Here is a 15,324-nt window from a genome sequence, read left to right on the forward strand (position 1 = left end):
AATCATTCTTACTTGCTACTTTATGAGGGTTCTCAGTAGAAACTAATGCTGTTTTAATTTTATAATACCTTGAGGGGCCAGATCCAATCTGAGCATTATTACACTGTTGGCACAACTCAGCCACAGAAGTTCTTTTTCCCTTTTTTGCCAGCCAAGCTTCCAAACCTCACCAGAAGGGAAGCTGCAGCACCTGAGCTTCTGCTGGCTTCATTGCACTGGGTGGGGATTCACCTTGGTGCCTCAGAGAGGTGCTGGCAGATGGGTGAGATGCTCTTTGACTGGACGAGGAGACCTGGCTGGGGTGTATGAACAAAGTAATAATGAAATCTAAATGACAAAAATAATGACAAAATAGTCAAGGCGATGGCAAGAAAATGTTCAAAGGAGCATGACAATCTGTGGCTACTGAACAACAGGGAGCTTTGCTGCAGAGAGAAGAAAACAATACCATATTGACTGTGGCACTTTGCTGCCAGGAATGCTGCTTTATGAACCATGGGAGAAATCTCTCAAATGCGCTCTGACTTCTGCGCTTGACTGGTGAGCCAAGTCTCAAGTCCCTTCCTCGCATTTTACCTATATCATGCCCTAAAGCATTACAGAATAGTAAAAAAAAATATTTTAGCCCTTAGAAGAGAGAGCAGAACAGTATTGAATGGCATTTCATTTTGGGGGAGAAGGAATAACTCTCCTCCAGCTCTGTGGATAATGAATGCACTTAATGGGAAAGCAAAGAAAGTACATATGACTTAGGGTACTTCCCTAAACAGAAAAGTTATTTGAGACATACCCCTGCTCCACATAACCATCCCAAATCCTTTGTGCTCTTTACACCTTCCTCACTTCCACAGAAACACAAAGACAACTGAAATGAGCATAGTCGAAACCACCTCCAAAGTGTGGTGGTTTGATTTCAGCACTAAATCTCCCCTTGATGGCTCACAGTGACACTGTATTGCCAATAGATTATAGGGTTGTAGCTATTTTCCACGCAGGAGAACACACAAAGGAACCCCCGCCAGCCCTAGCAGTGCTCTCAATCAAATAAAAACCCTTTTGCTTCCTGTTGCAGAGCTCTCGCTAGGATTCATGTATATTTTATCAAAGTAACATGCAGTTCTGATACTTGTTTCTAAAGTGCTTTAGTATGAATCCCAAGATGTACTGAAAAGCTGCAGTGGCCCTTTTTAAAAAAATCCAGGTTAGAATAGAGAAAAAAATGAAATGGCTTGACTCTACAGCATGCAATAAGAGCAAATTTTGCTCGACAGGCTTCTATTGATATAAATAAGCAGAAGAAACACAAACCTACATCTATATGAAATAATTTCACTTCATGTAATTGTACCCTGGGTGCAGCAGGAACAAAGAAGAACTCCACTGTTTCACCTCTAATAAATGAAGGTCCTGTGATGGTCTGAAGCTATTTTTTTGCCAGAAGTACTTTTACAAGACAACATACATGTCAACACAAAAGAGTTACAACCTCAGTTGTAACCAATTACTTTGAAAATCGTTAATAACAGCCTGGAGCACGAAAAAAAAGTCTTGTATTTATTAATTGGGATATTTAAAAAAAAAAAAAAACAAACAAATTTGTTTTATGTCTTAAGCAAAGTTGTGAGATAAAGAGTTGCAATGATCCTTCCAGAAGAAAGGTGTATGCAATTTTAAACCTGTATTTCATGACTCCTTTGTCTGTCAGACATTTCCAGGTTTTTGACCAAGAAGGATGGACAGAAAACTTGATCTTGCTGCAGTATAATAAGGCGTTTAGGTTGAAGTCATTAAGAGCCAACATAGTGGAGGGGTGATTTAAAAAAAAATTAAAAATTCATTTTGTATGTAATAAAGCTTTAGTACTTACAGCTGTCCTCTTCTTCAGTAATACACTTCACAACATAACAGGCATAGATGAAGCCTGCCAGCTGAAACAAAATGTAATAGTGTTAGATGTAAGACTGATACCATAGAGAAACAAGAGATGGCTTTAGAAAAGAGACTGCAGAAACAGAAATAGCAAAATTCAACAGACTTTCTTTGATGAGGTAAAGATAATTCTCCACAATAGTTTAATAATTTTAATTAGAATTGGGGGAATTCTGCATCTTTCTTGGAAAACACATCCTTCAACAAAACTTCCAAAAATTGATCAAAATTTTTCCAATACCCAGTTGACTTCTTTTTAATTATTGAAAAAAATAGAAAAGTGAATGTGTATTTGGATGGATGAGCTTTTAGCTACTGAAAATGTAAATATTTCTGTCAAAATCAGATTTGCTATCCAATAAAACCTGGGCCTCTAGCAGAACTTTTTTAAAAATCAGAACTGTGCCAACTAAATCAAGTACAAATTCAGTGCACTTGTAAACCAGCTATATAATGATATTTTATCAGTTGAAATTAGGGCTGTGGATTAATGGAACTTGTTCCCATGTTTGCAATAGTCCCCAAGCCTCATGACAAGTCACTTTGGATAGTCCTGGAAGTGTTTACATCATCATCTCACACAGCAGCTGGCAAATTTGTATCTTGTTCCCTTCAATCCTCTCTGCAGAGCATGCCCAGAATTGAATTGTAAACAGGAGCAATGGGATTTAAAGAAAATGAAAATCTAGAGTAGTTATTGAAGTACCACCTGAAAAAAATGTAAATAAAAAAAGAAATAAATGGCCAATATCACACATGCAGCAGGCCAGGTATCATGTGAGTCAGCTGCTGGTCCCTCCAACAAATTCTGTTGCTGCTAAAATTTAGACCAGAAGTAAAATAACAAATACTGGAGTAGCAACATTTGTCACATGTTGCCTGCTTTACACAACTTCCCTTACATATAGGTCTGGAGAGTTTTCTCTACAATTAATCATTACAATAAATCATTTTTCATCCTTTAGCTCATCACTGAAATTTGCATGGTAGGATGTCAAAAGAATTCCAGTTATTTGATCTCTGTGTAGTGAAAAGTGAGCTGTGCTGCCAAAATGTGTTATTCTGCACAGGCCACCTCACAGAGATATTTTCACGAGCTGCACACCCATCTATACACTTTGGGAATTTGCTCTTTATATGGATAATAAAAATGCTTAGAGGCTTCAGCCAGGACTGAGCTCTCTGTGAATGGTGCAAAACCCGTAATCTCTGGCTGAGGGAGATGATGGTCTTAACCTCAGTCTGAGTAATCAGTGGGTTGGACAGTAGAAGGAGTGAAATTTGAGAGACCATGTATTATGAATGCTGGTTAGTGAAAATGGATTTTTTTTTTCAGTAATCCAAGGCATATATACAATCGCTGCAATACTGTGGGTTCTTAGAGCTCTTAATATTACCCATATATAAATTAAATGCAAATAAATCCATTCCATTTCATAATGCCTTCATACCTGAGGCAGTGACTATGCTTAGTTTATTCCAGCTCTTACACAGATATTCCTGAAATTTCTGTCAGTTTTCTATGTAGAAAGCTACCTATACCCACAAATGCTATCTTCTAATATCTGTATGGTTAAGAGATGGCAAAAGGGGGAAAATAGAGAGTCTCAAGGCTTTCCTGAAGACCTCAAGACTTGATTTGGAGATAACACTGAAGGCAGCATAGGTGTTGTCTGCTCACAGCTAAAATTCCTGTCGGAAGCCCAGAAGATGCAGTACAATGGAACTAAACCATTAATTTTGTCATTTATTATAAAGCTGCCTTATGGTGCTGCTGGGAAGATTTTACACCTGGGAAGGATGAAATATTCCCTGCTGGACACAAAGAACACACTGTACCAAGAAGTGGCATTCAGCTAATATCAGCATTTCATCTCTCCTTTATTGGATCACTCTTCCCTTTCGTTTCTTGGCTTCAAGACAGAGGGCTAATTTGCTCCACTGACTTATGGCCCTGCATAACCCCATTGACTTCAATGACATTACTTGAGGTTTAATTCAGCAACGAATTAGGCCCAGAAAGGTTGTTCATAAATGATTCCATTCTTGAATGTGAACCTTGGCTTAATAGTTTCTCTGATCTCTTTACAGACCATCAGACCCAAGATAGCTGAATAGTTGTACCTCTAGCAGCCTCCTATGGTAATCCTTTTCTTGCACTACAGTTCAATACTTTCCTGTCTTGTAAACCACCACAAGTTCATGTGTTATTAAGTAAACTTATCTTACAGAGCACAGCAACAAACTGTATCGCAAATGGTGTTTACAACTGATCTTTTAATTGTATTCAGTTACATAGCTTAAATCTCTAGGGAACTCCTTTGATATATAAGCAAATCCTACAGTATTTCATCAGATGAGCTTGTTGATTAAAAGAATGCCTTAAAGCTCAAATTGTTCTGATCTAAGTACGAATGTCAGGGTTTTTTCCCATGAGATAATCAGAGTTCATGAAAGAAACTTCCCCTGCTCCCACATTTATCCAGCTCTTTGCTTGGTAAACATAATAATTTTGTTCTTATTTAAATCTCATTTTTTTTTCTTCTTTCTCTCTCTTTTTTATTTTTTATTTTTTTTTTTACCAAGCAATTTATCAGTTCTGATACAGTGACAGCCATTCAAGATTTATCTTCTAATTGCATCAGCAGCAGTGGGCACACACTGTGAGCTGAGGTTCAGAACAAAAAGTGGCAGTTTTCACTTTGATGATGTTCAATGACCTGAGCCCATGGTGACTGCAGAGATCCCCAAGATAGAGATCAGGAACATTTCCTCCCCTGTGGACCAGGACTTGCCCTAAGAAGGGTACAGCTCATCTATGTAGGTAACAGAGATTTCTTGGGGACTTCAGTCAACTAAAAATTTTAATAAATTCCCACGTGGATGGAGAGGTCTCCCAAAATTTACCACCTTTGTTATAGTGCAAGATGCACTTCTCTAACCTTTTCTCTCTAACAAAAGCACACCACAATATACCTTTGTATCACAAAAAATACCCCAAAACCCCCAACAAATCCAAACAAAACAATGAATATACTCCTCACCCTGGAGAAGAATATAAGAGAAGAAACCAAGCTAAAGCAAATGACAGAAGTTAGTCACATTGCTTAATATATTCCTGGGAAGTCCTCAAACACAGCAGTGCTCAGTGCAGTATGATAATTACACAAAACAGAGTCTTCCTGATTCAGCAGCTCCAAAAGATCTTTGTCTTACAGTAGAAGGAAGAAAATGAGTCCTCAGAGATATAGACGAGAAGGACCCTGACTGTCTCAGAAAATCAGTTTAAAACTGGGAAAGTTAGCTTGAAAAATCTTTTTGCTTTGCATCCCTATCTGTGTCTTTTTAATTAACTGAGCTTTGTTTTTTTATAAACCATGCAGTGATAAAAAGAAATAGGTGCAATGAGCAGAAGATCATTTCTGGATCCCAGACCCATCAAGATTAGGTGTCTACATCTGTCCCACTCACATTTTAATGCTGTAGTACGAGCCTCTAGAGGAGAAGGAACCATTAAAAACATTCCTGCTCATTTATACATAGAGTGATTAGTGAATGCATGTTTTTATGAACCTCATTTTCTGCACCTTGAAAAAATCTGCTCTTTACAACTTTCCCTGATATGTTCATATGAGACTATAAATGAATACTGCTCTTTCTAAATGTGACACATTATCCATGCCTGCATCAGCTCCCTGGGTGTACTCTGACGGCATCTGATGGCCTTAATTTCATAAACAATGATCTCAAACAGTTAATAATTTTTTTTTCTTTTTTAATCTATAAGCATGCTGATAAAACCATTTTCCTTCTGTCAAGAAAAAAAAAGAAGACAGGAAAAGCCTAAAATAAATCACCAATAAAACAGCATTACTGAAGCTTTGGTAATAAGATTAACTGCAAAATGAAGTTAATGCATTTTATTGCCTTATCATAGCCGTATAAGGCAAACAAAAATGTAGATAGAATATTCCCAGCTAAGTCAACAATGTCCCGTTACACTGCTGAAGACTCTTGGCGGATCCTGAGTCTCTGTGAGTGTGCTTCCAGACTTGCTCAAAATGTCAAGTGTTGTGATCAAACTTAATCAGAATCAGTACTGATCAAAATCCTGTCTTGCTATTTTTTCTCACTTCTTTTATGGAGATGAATGCTTTTATATACTGCAAAGAGCACCAGATTTGGGAAAAAGGCTATCATATAAAACATCATAATTGCTGGTCAAGGCCCCCACATTTCCCTCTTCTAAAGCAATATCTATATAGATAATTACTACAAGTTATGTTTATTAAGAGCTTGAAAAAAAGAGTGACTGAAAGGAAGAAAGAAAACTAAAAGGGAATCTGATTGGGATAGGGTGGTGAGGAGGAGGCTGGAGATGAGGATTAATGAGTTAAGCATTGTGGAAATAATACATAGTCTTGATCTCATTGAATTAATACCTTTTTACCATACTAGGTCTAGCAAAATGAACCTTAGACTTAGAAAACACAAACCTGAGTTTTCCTGTGGAAAAATGTTTCATTATCTTCCGAAACAGCTGAAGGTTGTGCATTTACTTTTCATTATTAAGTTTTTGCAGGTGTCTATGAACACTCTGCTTTTAAGACCTAAGCAAAATATGGGTCAGTTCAAGCAATAATACAGTAGAAATACACGGATGTAATTCTGGCCCTGGGAATGCTATATTGCAAGGCTGTGATGTTACATGTCCAGCCATGTGCAAATTAATCGTATTTCTTAGGCTTACAGTGGTCTGCACACATAAAACCTCTGTAGTGCTGTGCATTTAAGGGGCAATGTTTCTTTAAAATGGATCTTTGGAGTCTGGAGATATATTGCTATATACACACACACACACACACACATTATGAGCAACTGAAGAACTGGAGAATTACTGTCTAGAAAGCTTCCAGTGTATTGATTCTCAGAAGAATCATACTCATAATTTAGCAGGAAAGGTGAAGCAGAGACCTTTCTCTCAATATCTGTAGATTTAAGTCGGTGTCATGGGGGTTCTAAAGATGCCCCCTGCAAAAACCCTTTCAAGCATGATTTCACTGCCTTCAGCAGTGCCGCATCAGTGAGTGAACATCATTGCTGGAGTTTAATGTAAAACTCAAGCTGCGTTCCATGGAAACCACTCTGTTGAAGTATGCTTTTATTTGTGCTTACATTTCACATTATGTAAACCCTGTCATTCCTCCAAGTTTAACTCTCTTTCATCATAAAAGGAGCGAATAGGAAAACTATTGGTATAAGGACAGATTCCTGCTAGGGAAGGTAGATTGTGTGGTCTTGCTGTCATTCTTTTACAAAATTAACTATCTATGTGCTATCCAGAAAGAATATTTCATTACTATGCCCAAGTAGCTTTACTCTGTGCAATAAAATAATTACTTAAAAGAGTTAATATCAAACTGACATGTCTACAATATTATCTAGTGGGCACTTATGAAATATAAATGCAAGACAAAATGATAATTTCTTGCCCTATATAGTCATCAAAATATTTTTCTTTCCGTTCTTGAGCTGAAAACCCAAAGGTTTGTTGTGGGGTTTTTTTTTTGTTTGTTTGTTTGTTTGTTTTTGTTGTTGTTGTTTTTGTTTTTGTTTTTTTAGCAAACACAATAAAACCATGAATCATAAATTCAGATAAGTCTAGGCACATTGGAAAAGAGAAGTGATAAAAATTGCATTTATTTCAACTAGTGCATCATAATCTTTTTTATATCAGCTGTCTAGAAGGTGCTTATCATAAAATCTTCCTTTATTTCTCAGTGGACTCTTCAGTTTTCTGGAGATTTCCTTTTTGTATAATCATTTGAAGGTCCCCGTGAAGATCTGCTAGGAAGATTTTGTTTGAAATGCTGCTAGGCACTTGAGAGTGGTTCTATCTTGTTCAGGGTTCCCTGAGCATCTTCCCTGGCAAGCTTCTACACCTCATGAATTGAAGCGACTACAGGAGCACTGGAAACCACAGCACTGTGGCTTGTCACAAAAGAGCAGTACAAACCTTTAACAACAGTAGAAAGCAAGAGATACTTACCTGTTTTGTAGGTATTTGTATTACAGACATTCGACTCGACCCACATTTCCAGAAAGTTTAAACTTTAGCGAGAATTTTCTGCAATTTTGACCTAAAGCTTTCTACAAATCTTTACTCTTCCTAGGTATTTCAGAGAGATTTATGCTTTTGATAACCACATGATATTTGGCACTTTTCCATGATTTCATCTCACAGCTGAAGAATAGAATGTCCTTTTTTCCTGCCTCAGACTTGAAAGGGAACCTAAAATACAGGGACTACCAGCTCACATGAGATAGAACTGGGGATCACTTACTGCTGACCTCTGTGTTAGCTGACCTGTGGAGCAGGTTCAGGCTTAGCCCTGAACTTCACATTCCTGCTCCCACAGGTGAAACCGCCCAGCCAGGACTCTGCTGTATTCCCTCAGGAAGCTGAGGCAGGCACGTCTCATTGGACAGAGGGAAGGTGACAGTGGGCTCACCTGTGCAGATCCCCAAGTGACAGCTTAGAGCAAGCATGGGGCTGAGAAGCCAGGGACAAATTCTCCACCTGCATTCAGCAGATACACAGCTCAAATGTGCATTGCTCAGTGCAGGCTGAAGGCATTAGTGATGCCAAAAATATGCTAAACCTGGAGAAACTTTAATTTTTTCTTTTCTGCTTTTGTGGAATTGTCTCCACTTTACATTTTCTGACTTCATTAAGGTCTGAGGAGATATTTGGTTACATATTTTTTGTTAATTCCACCCAATCCAAGAGTATAAGTCCTGAAGACGGAAAAATCTATGTCTCTGTTTCCTCTCATGGTGTAGCTCTGTAGCCCAACTTGTCATTGTAAGAGCAGAGTTTTGATTGTACAGGTCTCAAGTGTGTGTTGTGGTGCCTGCTCTTCACATAAAAATTATTTAGCCATTAGAGCACTCTAGATTGCGAAAAACAATCCCATTTATTTTTAAGCAAAACTGCCTCTGTCCTCTTGGCAACAAAAAAAAAACCCAACAAAGAATGAAGCTTAAACAAACAAAAAACTGAATTGAAAGGTTTTAAAACACACATCACCCCATTTTTTCTGTAAATAGTAAGAATGGGTTATTAAAGTGTCTCTATGTGGGCTTTGCTCTGAAGGTTTTACAGCATGATAACTTCTGTGAAAAAAAATTTGGACCTTTGCCTCCTCTTGTCTTCTGGGAAAGCATTGGAATGGTTTAATCATCTGGCTTTGGTATCTTACTGCCTTTGGCAGCATTAGCTTTCTTATCATTATGTGCAACTTCGTGTCACCTTTTTCAGACAGCCATAGGATTAGGATAAGAAAAATTGGTTCTTTATGCTGCAGATCTAACAAAGCCACAGACTCCTTGCTGCCCACCAAATGAATGTCTAGCATTTTAAATTGAACTCTGTTAGAAGAGCCAGTTGATTATGAATGCTACTCACTCTTTTGAGGAGCAATACAAAAAAAAATAATATTTAAAATGTGTACAGATTGTATAGGGGAAAATATTTTGATGATAAAAGAGAGCTCTGACTTTCTGATAAACAAACACATATGAGTGTTTCTGTTCAGTGAAAATTCATCCCTCCATGTTGAGGCATCCATATGGCAAATAAACTTCAATGCTTTGAGTGTGAACACCGGGCCTTGGATGTGGGAAACAGAAACATTCAGAAGAGAGTGAGCGGAAGATGAGAAGAATAATATGTTGTGTCTGCCAGTTTCTCAGGACTGTGGCCAATCATGAACAGTGTATAGATCCAAAGTTCAGAAAGAAAGCACAGGTAATTTTGTCTTCTCCCTCATCATGTTAGATTAAATTAGATCATTGCTGTCACATAAATGACATAAGCCAGAACATTTCATCAGAGGTAAGAGACTTTGCAGTAACAGCCGACTCTGTGGTGATATTTATTTTCCCTGTGATGAATTGCTGTTTATTTGAAGGCTCTGATGAATGGCCACAGGGTCAAGAAACTTCATGGAACGTGACAGCTTTTGCACTGCACTGACTTCATGATGGTGGTCCTGTTGTAGCAGCCTAATAATGCTCTGATCAAAGTGTTCCTACAACAGCTGGTGATGGTGGTGCTGACAAGGCAGATGGATGCACGGTATGCAAAGTGCACAGCTCAGCTGAAGCAGCCCTTCAGCAGCCTGAATAGTCAGGCTCATTACTTTACATACAGAAAGAAAAAACAAATAAAGCATTCATAGGAACAGCTCTAGAGAGCGTCATCAAGATGAATAGGGCTTGAACTTATGAAACCTGAATGCTGATGGATTATCAAAATACAGTAATAGTTATTCAGAAGCTCAGTGGGAATTGTGGACTAACAGCAGAGGAATTGACAGATCTCTTTGACAGTGCCATCAGCAGCAGAGCTGCCAGGAAGGTGACTGTCAGGTGGAGGCTATGCCTGAGCCCTCTGGCTTTTCGTGCCAATGCACAATACAGAAAGGTGGGTTACCTGACAGGACAGCCTGTCTCTGGAAATGCACATAAGGAAGATGAGGAAGAATGAGCTTATCTTAACCGAGTAACTCCCTTAAGCCTCATGCTCTGGAGTAAAGAAATAGAGGTATCTCAGTGAAAGTTCAAAGCAACACGCATAGGGTGCTCCACATCATTCCATCTCCTTAGGAACCACACATCTAGCAAATGCATTGCTTAGCACAAACATTTTGCTCCAGGTGCACAATATAACAGCATCAAGTGTCAGGGGGGTTTCAAAGTCAATAAAACCTCTTCCTGTGGTGTCTATGTTTAAAGTAACTGAAGTCAGCTAATGTTTCAAGGCTATTTTTCCTCTCAGCATTAGCCTACTGTAGGCTTTTTCCACCTTTGAAAACTATAATAAAAGATATGTTTCAGGGCTACCTTTTCCATTCAGCAAAATCAGCTAAGCAGGCTTCAAAAAGCAAATGCCAAAGCGCTTTGTGAAAACCTTTCCTGCAAAAGGAGAACCACTGGAGAGTTTAAATGAATATCACACCATGCAGCCTAGGCTGGTACAAAGAGAGATTATGCTTTAGGGGCTCCAAGCAGAACGACAGATTGAATTCTGTGGTCAAAGGCACCTTTCCCCTTACAGACCTTCTGCTTAAGGGCAGGGGATCACTCTCTTGTTTATTCAGCATGAAAAATAGTGATCTCCCTGCTCTGAACTGAAATAGTTTGATGGCAGAGATCCCAGTCACCGCCTAGGGTGGCAGAATACATATGAATACATTCTGCAATATGTGTGACTGAAAAAAAAATTGAACCTTTTAGCTGAAGATTCCAGTAACATCATATCACATGAGGCATTTCGGGGGAATGACGAATTACAAAGAGAGAACATTCTCGGAAAGGCCATGTCCTCAGAGTCTGTGCCTCATTGCAGAGAGTTAAGTGGATGAGTTATATCTCTGACAGTTTATGAACCTTGTTAATATAATGCAGTACCTGGGAGAGTGCCAGCCACAGTGATCAAAGAAGTCTGAATTAGACCTCTGCCATCGACAGACATCAGATGCCCATTTAAAAATAAATGTTTCATCTGAACTGGGCACGTTTCTCTCTAAATCAGTGATCACCATCTTGAAGCTCTGAAGACCTGTGTGGCTTTCAGTAACACAGCACACATCTCTTCCCTAGGTTTCAGTAAGAGGCTGTTTAACATGCTGATGCAGAAGCTGCTTGGTAGGAAGAGCACAAGTAGCAGCAGTACTTTGACATGTTAGTCTTTATGAAAAATGTGAGGTTTGTGTTTTCTTTAACCCACATGTGGTGCAGGCTGCTGCTCTGTCACCTGCTCCAGGCATGTGTCACTCAGGGCAGCCCATCTAGTGGCAGATTAGGTTGCCTTGGCCCCAGCAGGAGAGGTGAGGGAAAGCTTCTGCTCTGTCAGAGAAGGCCAGTTTCCATCGAGCCTGCACACTGGCAATGGACTGCATGAACTGCATGAACTGAGAGCAAAAGCCACAGACCTTTTCCTTCTGCTTTGACAACTGCACACAAGTAGCCACCATGCTGGTACAGCAGCTGTGTTTCTTTGTCCCTGAAAGTGCTCTGCTTTTCTTGCCTCCAGAAAGTCCCACTTCTGTGATGCAGATCCCTAACATGAATATCAAAACAACACAATCCAGTCACGTTTTAATTTTTTTCCCCTCACAAAATCTGTAACATTGAGATAAAGGTTCCTGTTTTGCCAGGGCACTGCAAAGTTCCAGTAAACATCATGGATTTTGGTTTCAGTTCTTGCATGGAAGGCATGAAAAGTGCTACAGCCACATATACTACTCTGTGTTGTTATTAATCCATAATAATACTCTGTGCAGGATATCAGCAATGTGTTAATGCTTTGTTTTTAATATTATTTGTATTTAACTTGTGTATTCCAGCTATTTGTAGCATCAATTATTTTGTAATTTTCCGTCAAAAATATATATTTAGTAGACAGAAATTTGGTGTTGACTTGAACAAATGCACCAAGTCTTTGAAAAATGAAAGACAATATTATTTCCACTGAGGGTTAGAGAATAAATTATTTTTAGATATTTGGTTCCTCTACATTACCAGTTCATTGCCAGAACTGAGAAATATTTCATCTGGTTGTATTGACTCAGCAAAATGAAGGGTAGAAGGATAATTTAATTGAAGAGACATGAGAGAACACAGCACTGTGCAATGAGATCCAAGTTGCACAGCCATCTTTACAGACTTCTGAGCTGAGTAGCTGCAAAGCAGCAATAAACATAGGGTAGAGCCAAAATGTCACTTTTAGTGAAGGGTTTTCTGCCCCCTGGTTTCTTATATATCTGAAATAAGTGGAAAAAGTTCTACTGAAATCTTTAGAAGTTAATGAAAGGGTTTTAGGGTAAGTGTGCATAAATTTGAATTAGACTTCTCAAAAGAAGGAAAAAAATTCTGTTTTCACAGGTCAGTTCTAGTCATGTTTCCAATTCAAGAGCTTTAATCTGATATGTTTTCCATGATCTGGCCTATCTTTAAATATCAAGATACATGATGCTAGGCAGCAGCAAAGTTGTATCCACTAGAAAACATCAGGAGAAGGTTGCAAAGGAAGAAGAGAAGCATTATTTGCAGTATAGCACATTGGAGAGCTGCTTAGGGTATGTTGTCAGAGGGGAAAGAAGAGTGCCAGCACAGATGGAAAAAGGGACCAGGTACTCAAGTGCACACAGGCATGCTGACCTACCCTTCATTTTTCACTGGTGCCCTAATGATAGAGTGTATTATCCAATGTGAACAAGACAATATTGGGAATTAGGAGATATGTCCATACTGTCTAATGGCTCCCAGCTTCATCTCATAGAATTGTGGACATCTGGAACCATCTACTGGCACACAAGAGACACTCAGTTTGCCCTGATCTTTAGCTATGCAGTTTTCTAGTGCATGAAAACATCCCATATCATCATAACTCATGGGTTAGGAAGTTACTTATGTAGAAAGATTATGTGAGTATCAGGTCAACAGCTAGGGAATTACTACACTATTTAGCTAGGATATTAATTTGTGAAACCATCCTGCTTTACAAAATAGACAAAACCAAGTGTCTTCACAGACTATTTACTCTCAGCATCCTTTTGGGCAAAGGGGAAAATAATTTGCCTAAAGTAAATCTGACATAGAAAAACCTCATTTTTGAGTTGACCAAGGGACTTAGGAGCTCACCTATGACCTTTAGGGGAAGTAAGTGAATGATTTTTATTAGTGGGATTTGAGAGCTTTTGACAAAATTTTATCTTTTATAAACATCATATTTGGCATGTGTTTCATCCTATTTGATTGCGGAATGAAAAGTGACAGTTGTATTTTGTCTACACGCACTTAAATAAAATTCAATTAAATCATATCATTTATTAATAAACCCTGAAACCTTCACAGTGGAGGCAAAAAACTGTTTTTCACTAGATCCAATCCCATATTATGCTTTATTAATTTGTTAAATGCTGCACACATCAATAAGGTGTTTATTGAAATTCTGAAGATATGCATTAATATATTGTTTGATCTAAGATTTAAAATCACCTTATCTTTTTCAAGGCTCTTATTACAGATGACCTCAAGAAGATACTTGGAAGTTCTTGGAAAATGAATAACAATATTAGTGGGCAAGACATCATGAATCTGTAGGAACATGAGATTGCAGCATGCACACAGGTATAACACATTAGGTATGCAAGTCCAGTGGAAGGTCAGAGACATTGCAAAATAAATTCAGAGTTATAGAAAAAGGAGGAAAAACAGAGTCTGAAAACCTCCCAAATATTTTATGCCAAGACAAAAGAAACAGCAGCCAAACATTCAGTGAACAGGATCTGGAGTAGCAGCAGGCCTTATCAGAGATAAAAGATTTGCAAGGTTTGACATATGAATGTGCTACCCAAATATATAAAATAGTTCTTTTGCTTGGTTGCCTATGAACCAGAGTAGATACAGGTCCATTGAGCAGGTCTCTGTTTCCCAAAAAACGGACACGTATCAAATACATTAATAATACTAAAGAAATAGGTTAAAATTAAGTTTGAAAATGCCAACAGACTTCACACACAAAATTCATTAGGGCAGAAACATCCACTTTCCAAAAGTGTTGCAAGTAGTGTCTACATGACAAGTTTAGATAAGAGCTCTAATCTGATGGTCTTGGTCCCTTCACTTGAATTACTGGGGGACAAGCACAGGTCCTGCTTAGCATGTGTATCCAGTTATTTTGTCCTGTGGAAACTTTGGTATCAGGAAGGAGGAGATAAGTGTGAGCTCATTCTGGGCTTGTGAGAGTGGAGATCTTTCTTTTACAAACTTCACAGTCTTTTGTTCAGATTTGCAGAGGCCTGCTGTTCCTCTGCAATGGAAATGAGATTTGCAGAGGCAGGTGGCTGCTTATGTGCCCAGAAAGTCTGTGTGCTCACAAACTTCTCGTGAAAACTCTGCAAAATTGTCAGTGAAGACATAATTCCACAACAAAGTGTTAAACTTCATGCTTAATATGTACCTAATTAGTAGGTGCTTGCCTCTGAATTTCACAGTGGTCTTCAGTATGCAACAATGCAGACACGAAGGAAGACTGTATAGAAGCGGGCAGCAAACAGATGTGAAGCCCTACTGGTATTCAGAGACATGTTAGTTGCATAATTCATGAAGATGTCTATTTTACCTGGAGGATGGCATGTAGCACAAAAGCCTGCCTTGGGATTCTGTAGCTTCTCATGCTGATCATTCAGCCAAGCCACCTCATTCAACTTCAACACAAAAATCTGGATAATGTTCCCTCATCCACCTGACTTGAATCTGACAGAGTCATCCTGAAACTTTTCTATGTTCTTTTGGAGATATCCTTCCAAATTCTTTTTAGGTCAT

The 15,324-nt window shown here is 38.6% G+C and overlaps 1 protein-coding gene across 2 annotated transcripts in view; it reads right to left on the minus strand.

Moving 5' to 3' along the window:
* The window catches only part of NKAIN2 (sodium/potassium transporting ATPase interacting 2), a 514,810-nt gene that overhangs the window by 23,661 nt on the left and 475,825 nt on the right, over positions 1–15,324 (minus strand). For both annotated transcript variants that reach the window (XM_014876703.2, XM_088161863.1), the window contains exon 5: positions 1,868–1,928. In XM_014876703.2, coding sequence (XP_014732189.1) covers positions 1,868–1,928 — 61 coding nt within the window. The remainder of the gene's footprint in view (positions 1–1,867; positions 1,929–15,324) is intronic.

Source organism: Sturnus vulgaris, chromosome 3 (assembly GCF_052056855.1).
Source record: "Sturnus vulgaris isolate bStuVul1 chromosome 3, bStuVul1.hap1, whole genome shotgun sequence".
Taxonomy (NCBI): domain Eukaryota; kingdom Metazoa; phylum Chordata; class Aves; order Passeriformes; family Sturnidae; genus Sturnus; species Sturnus vulgaris.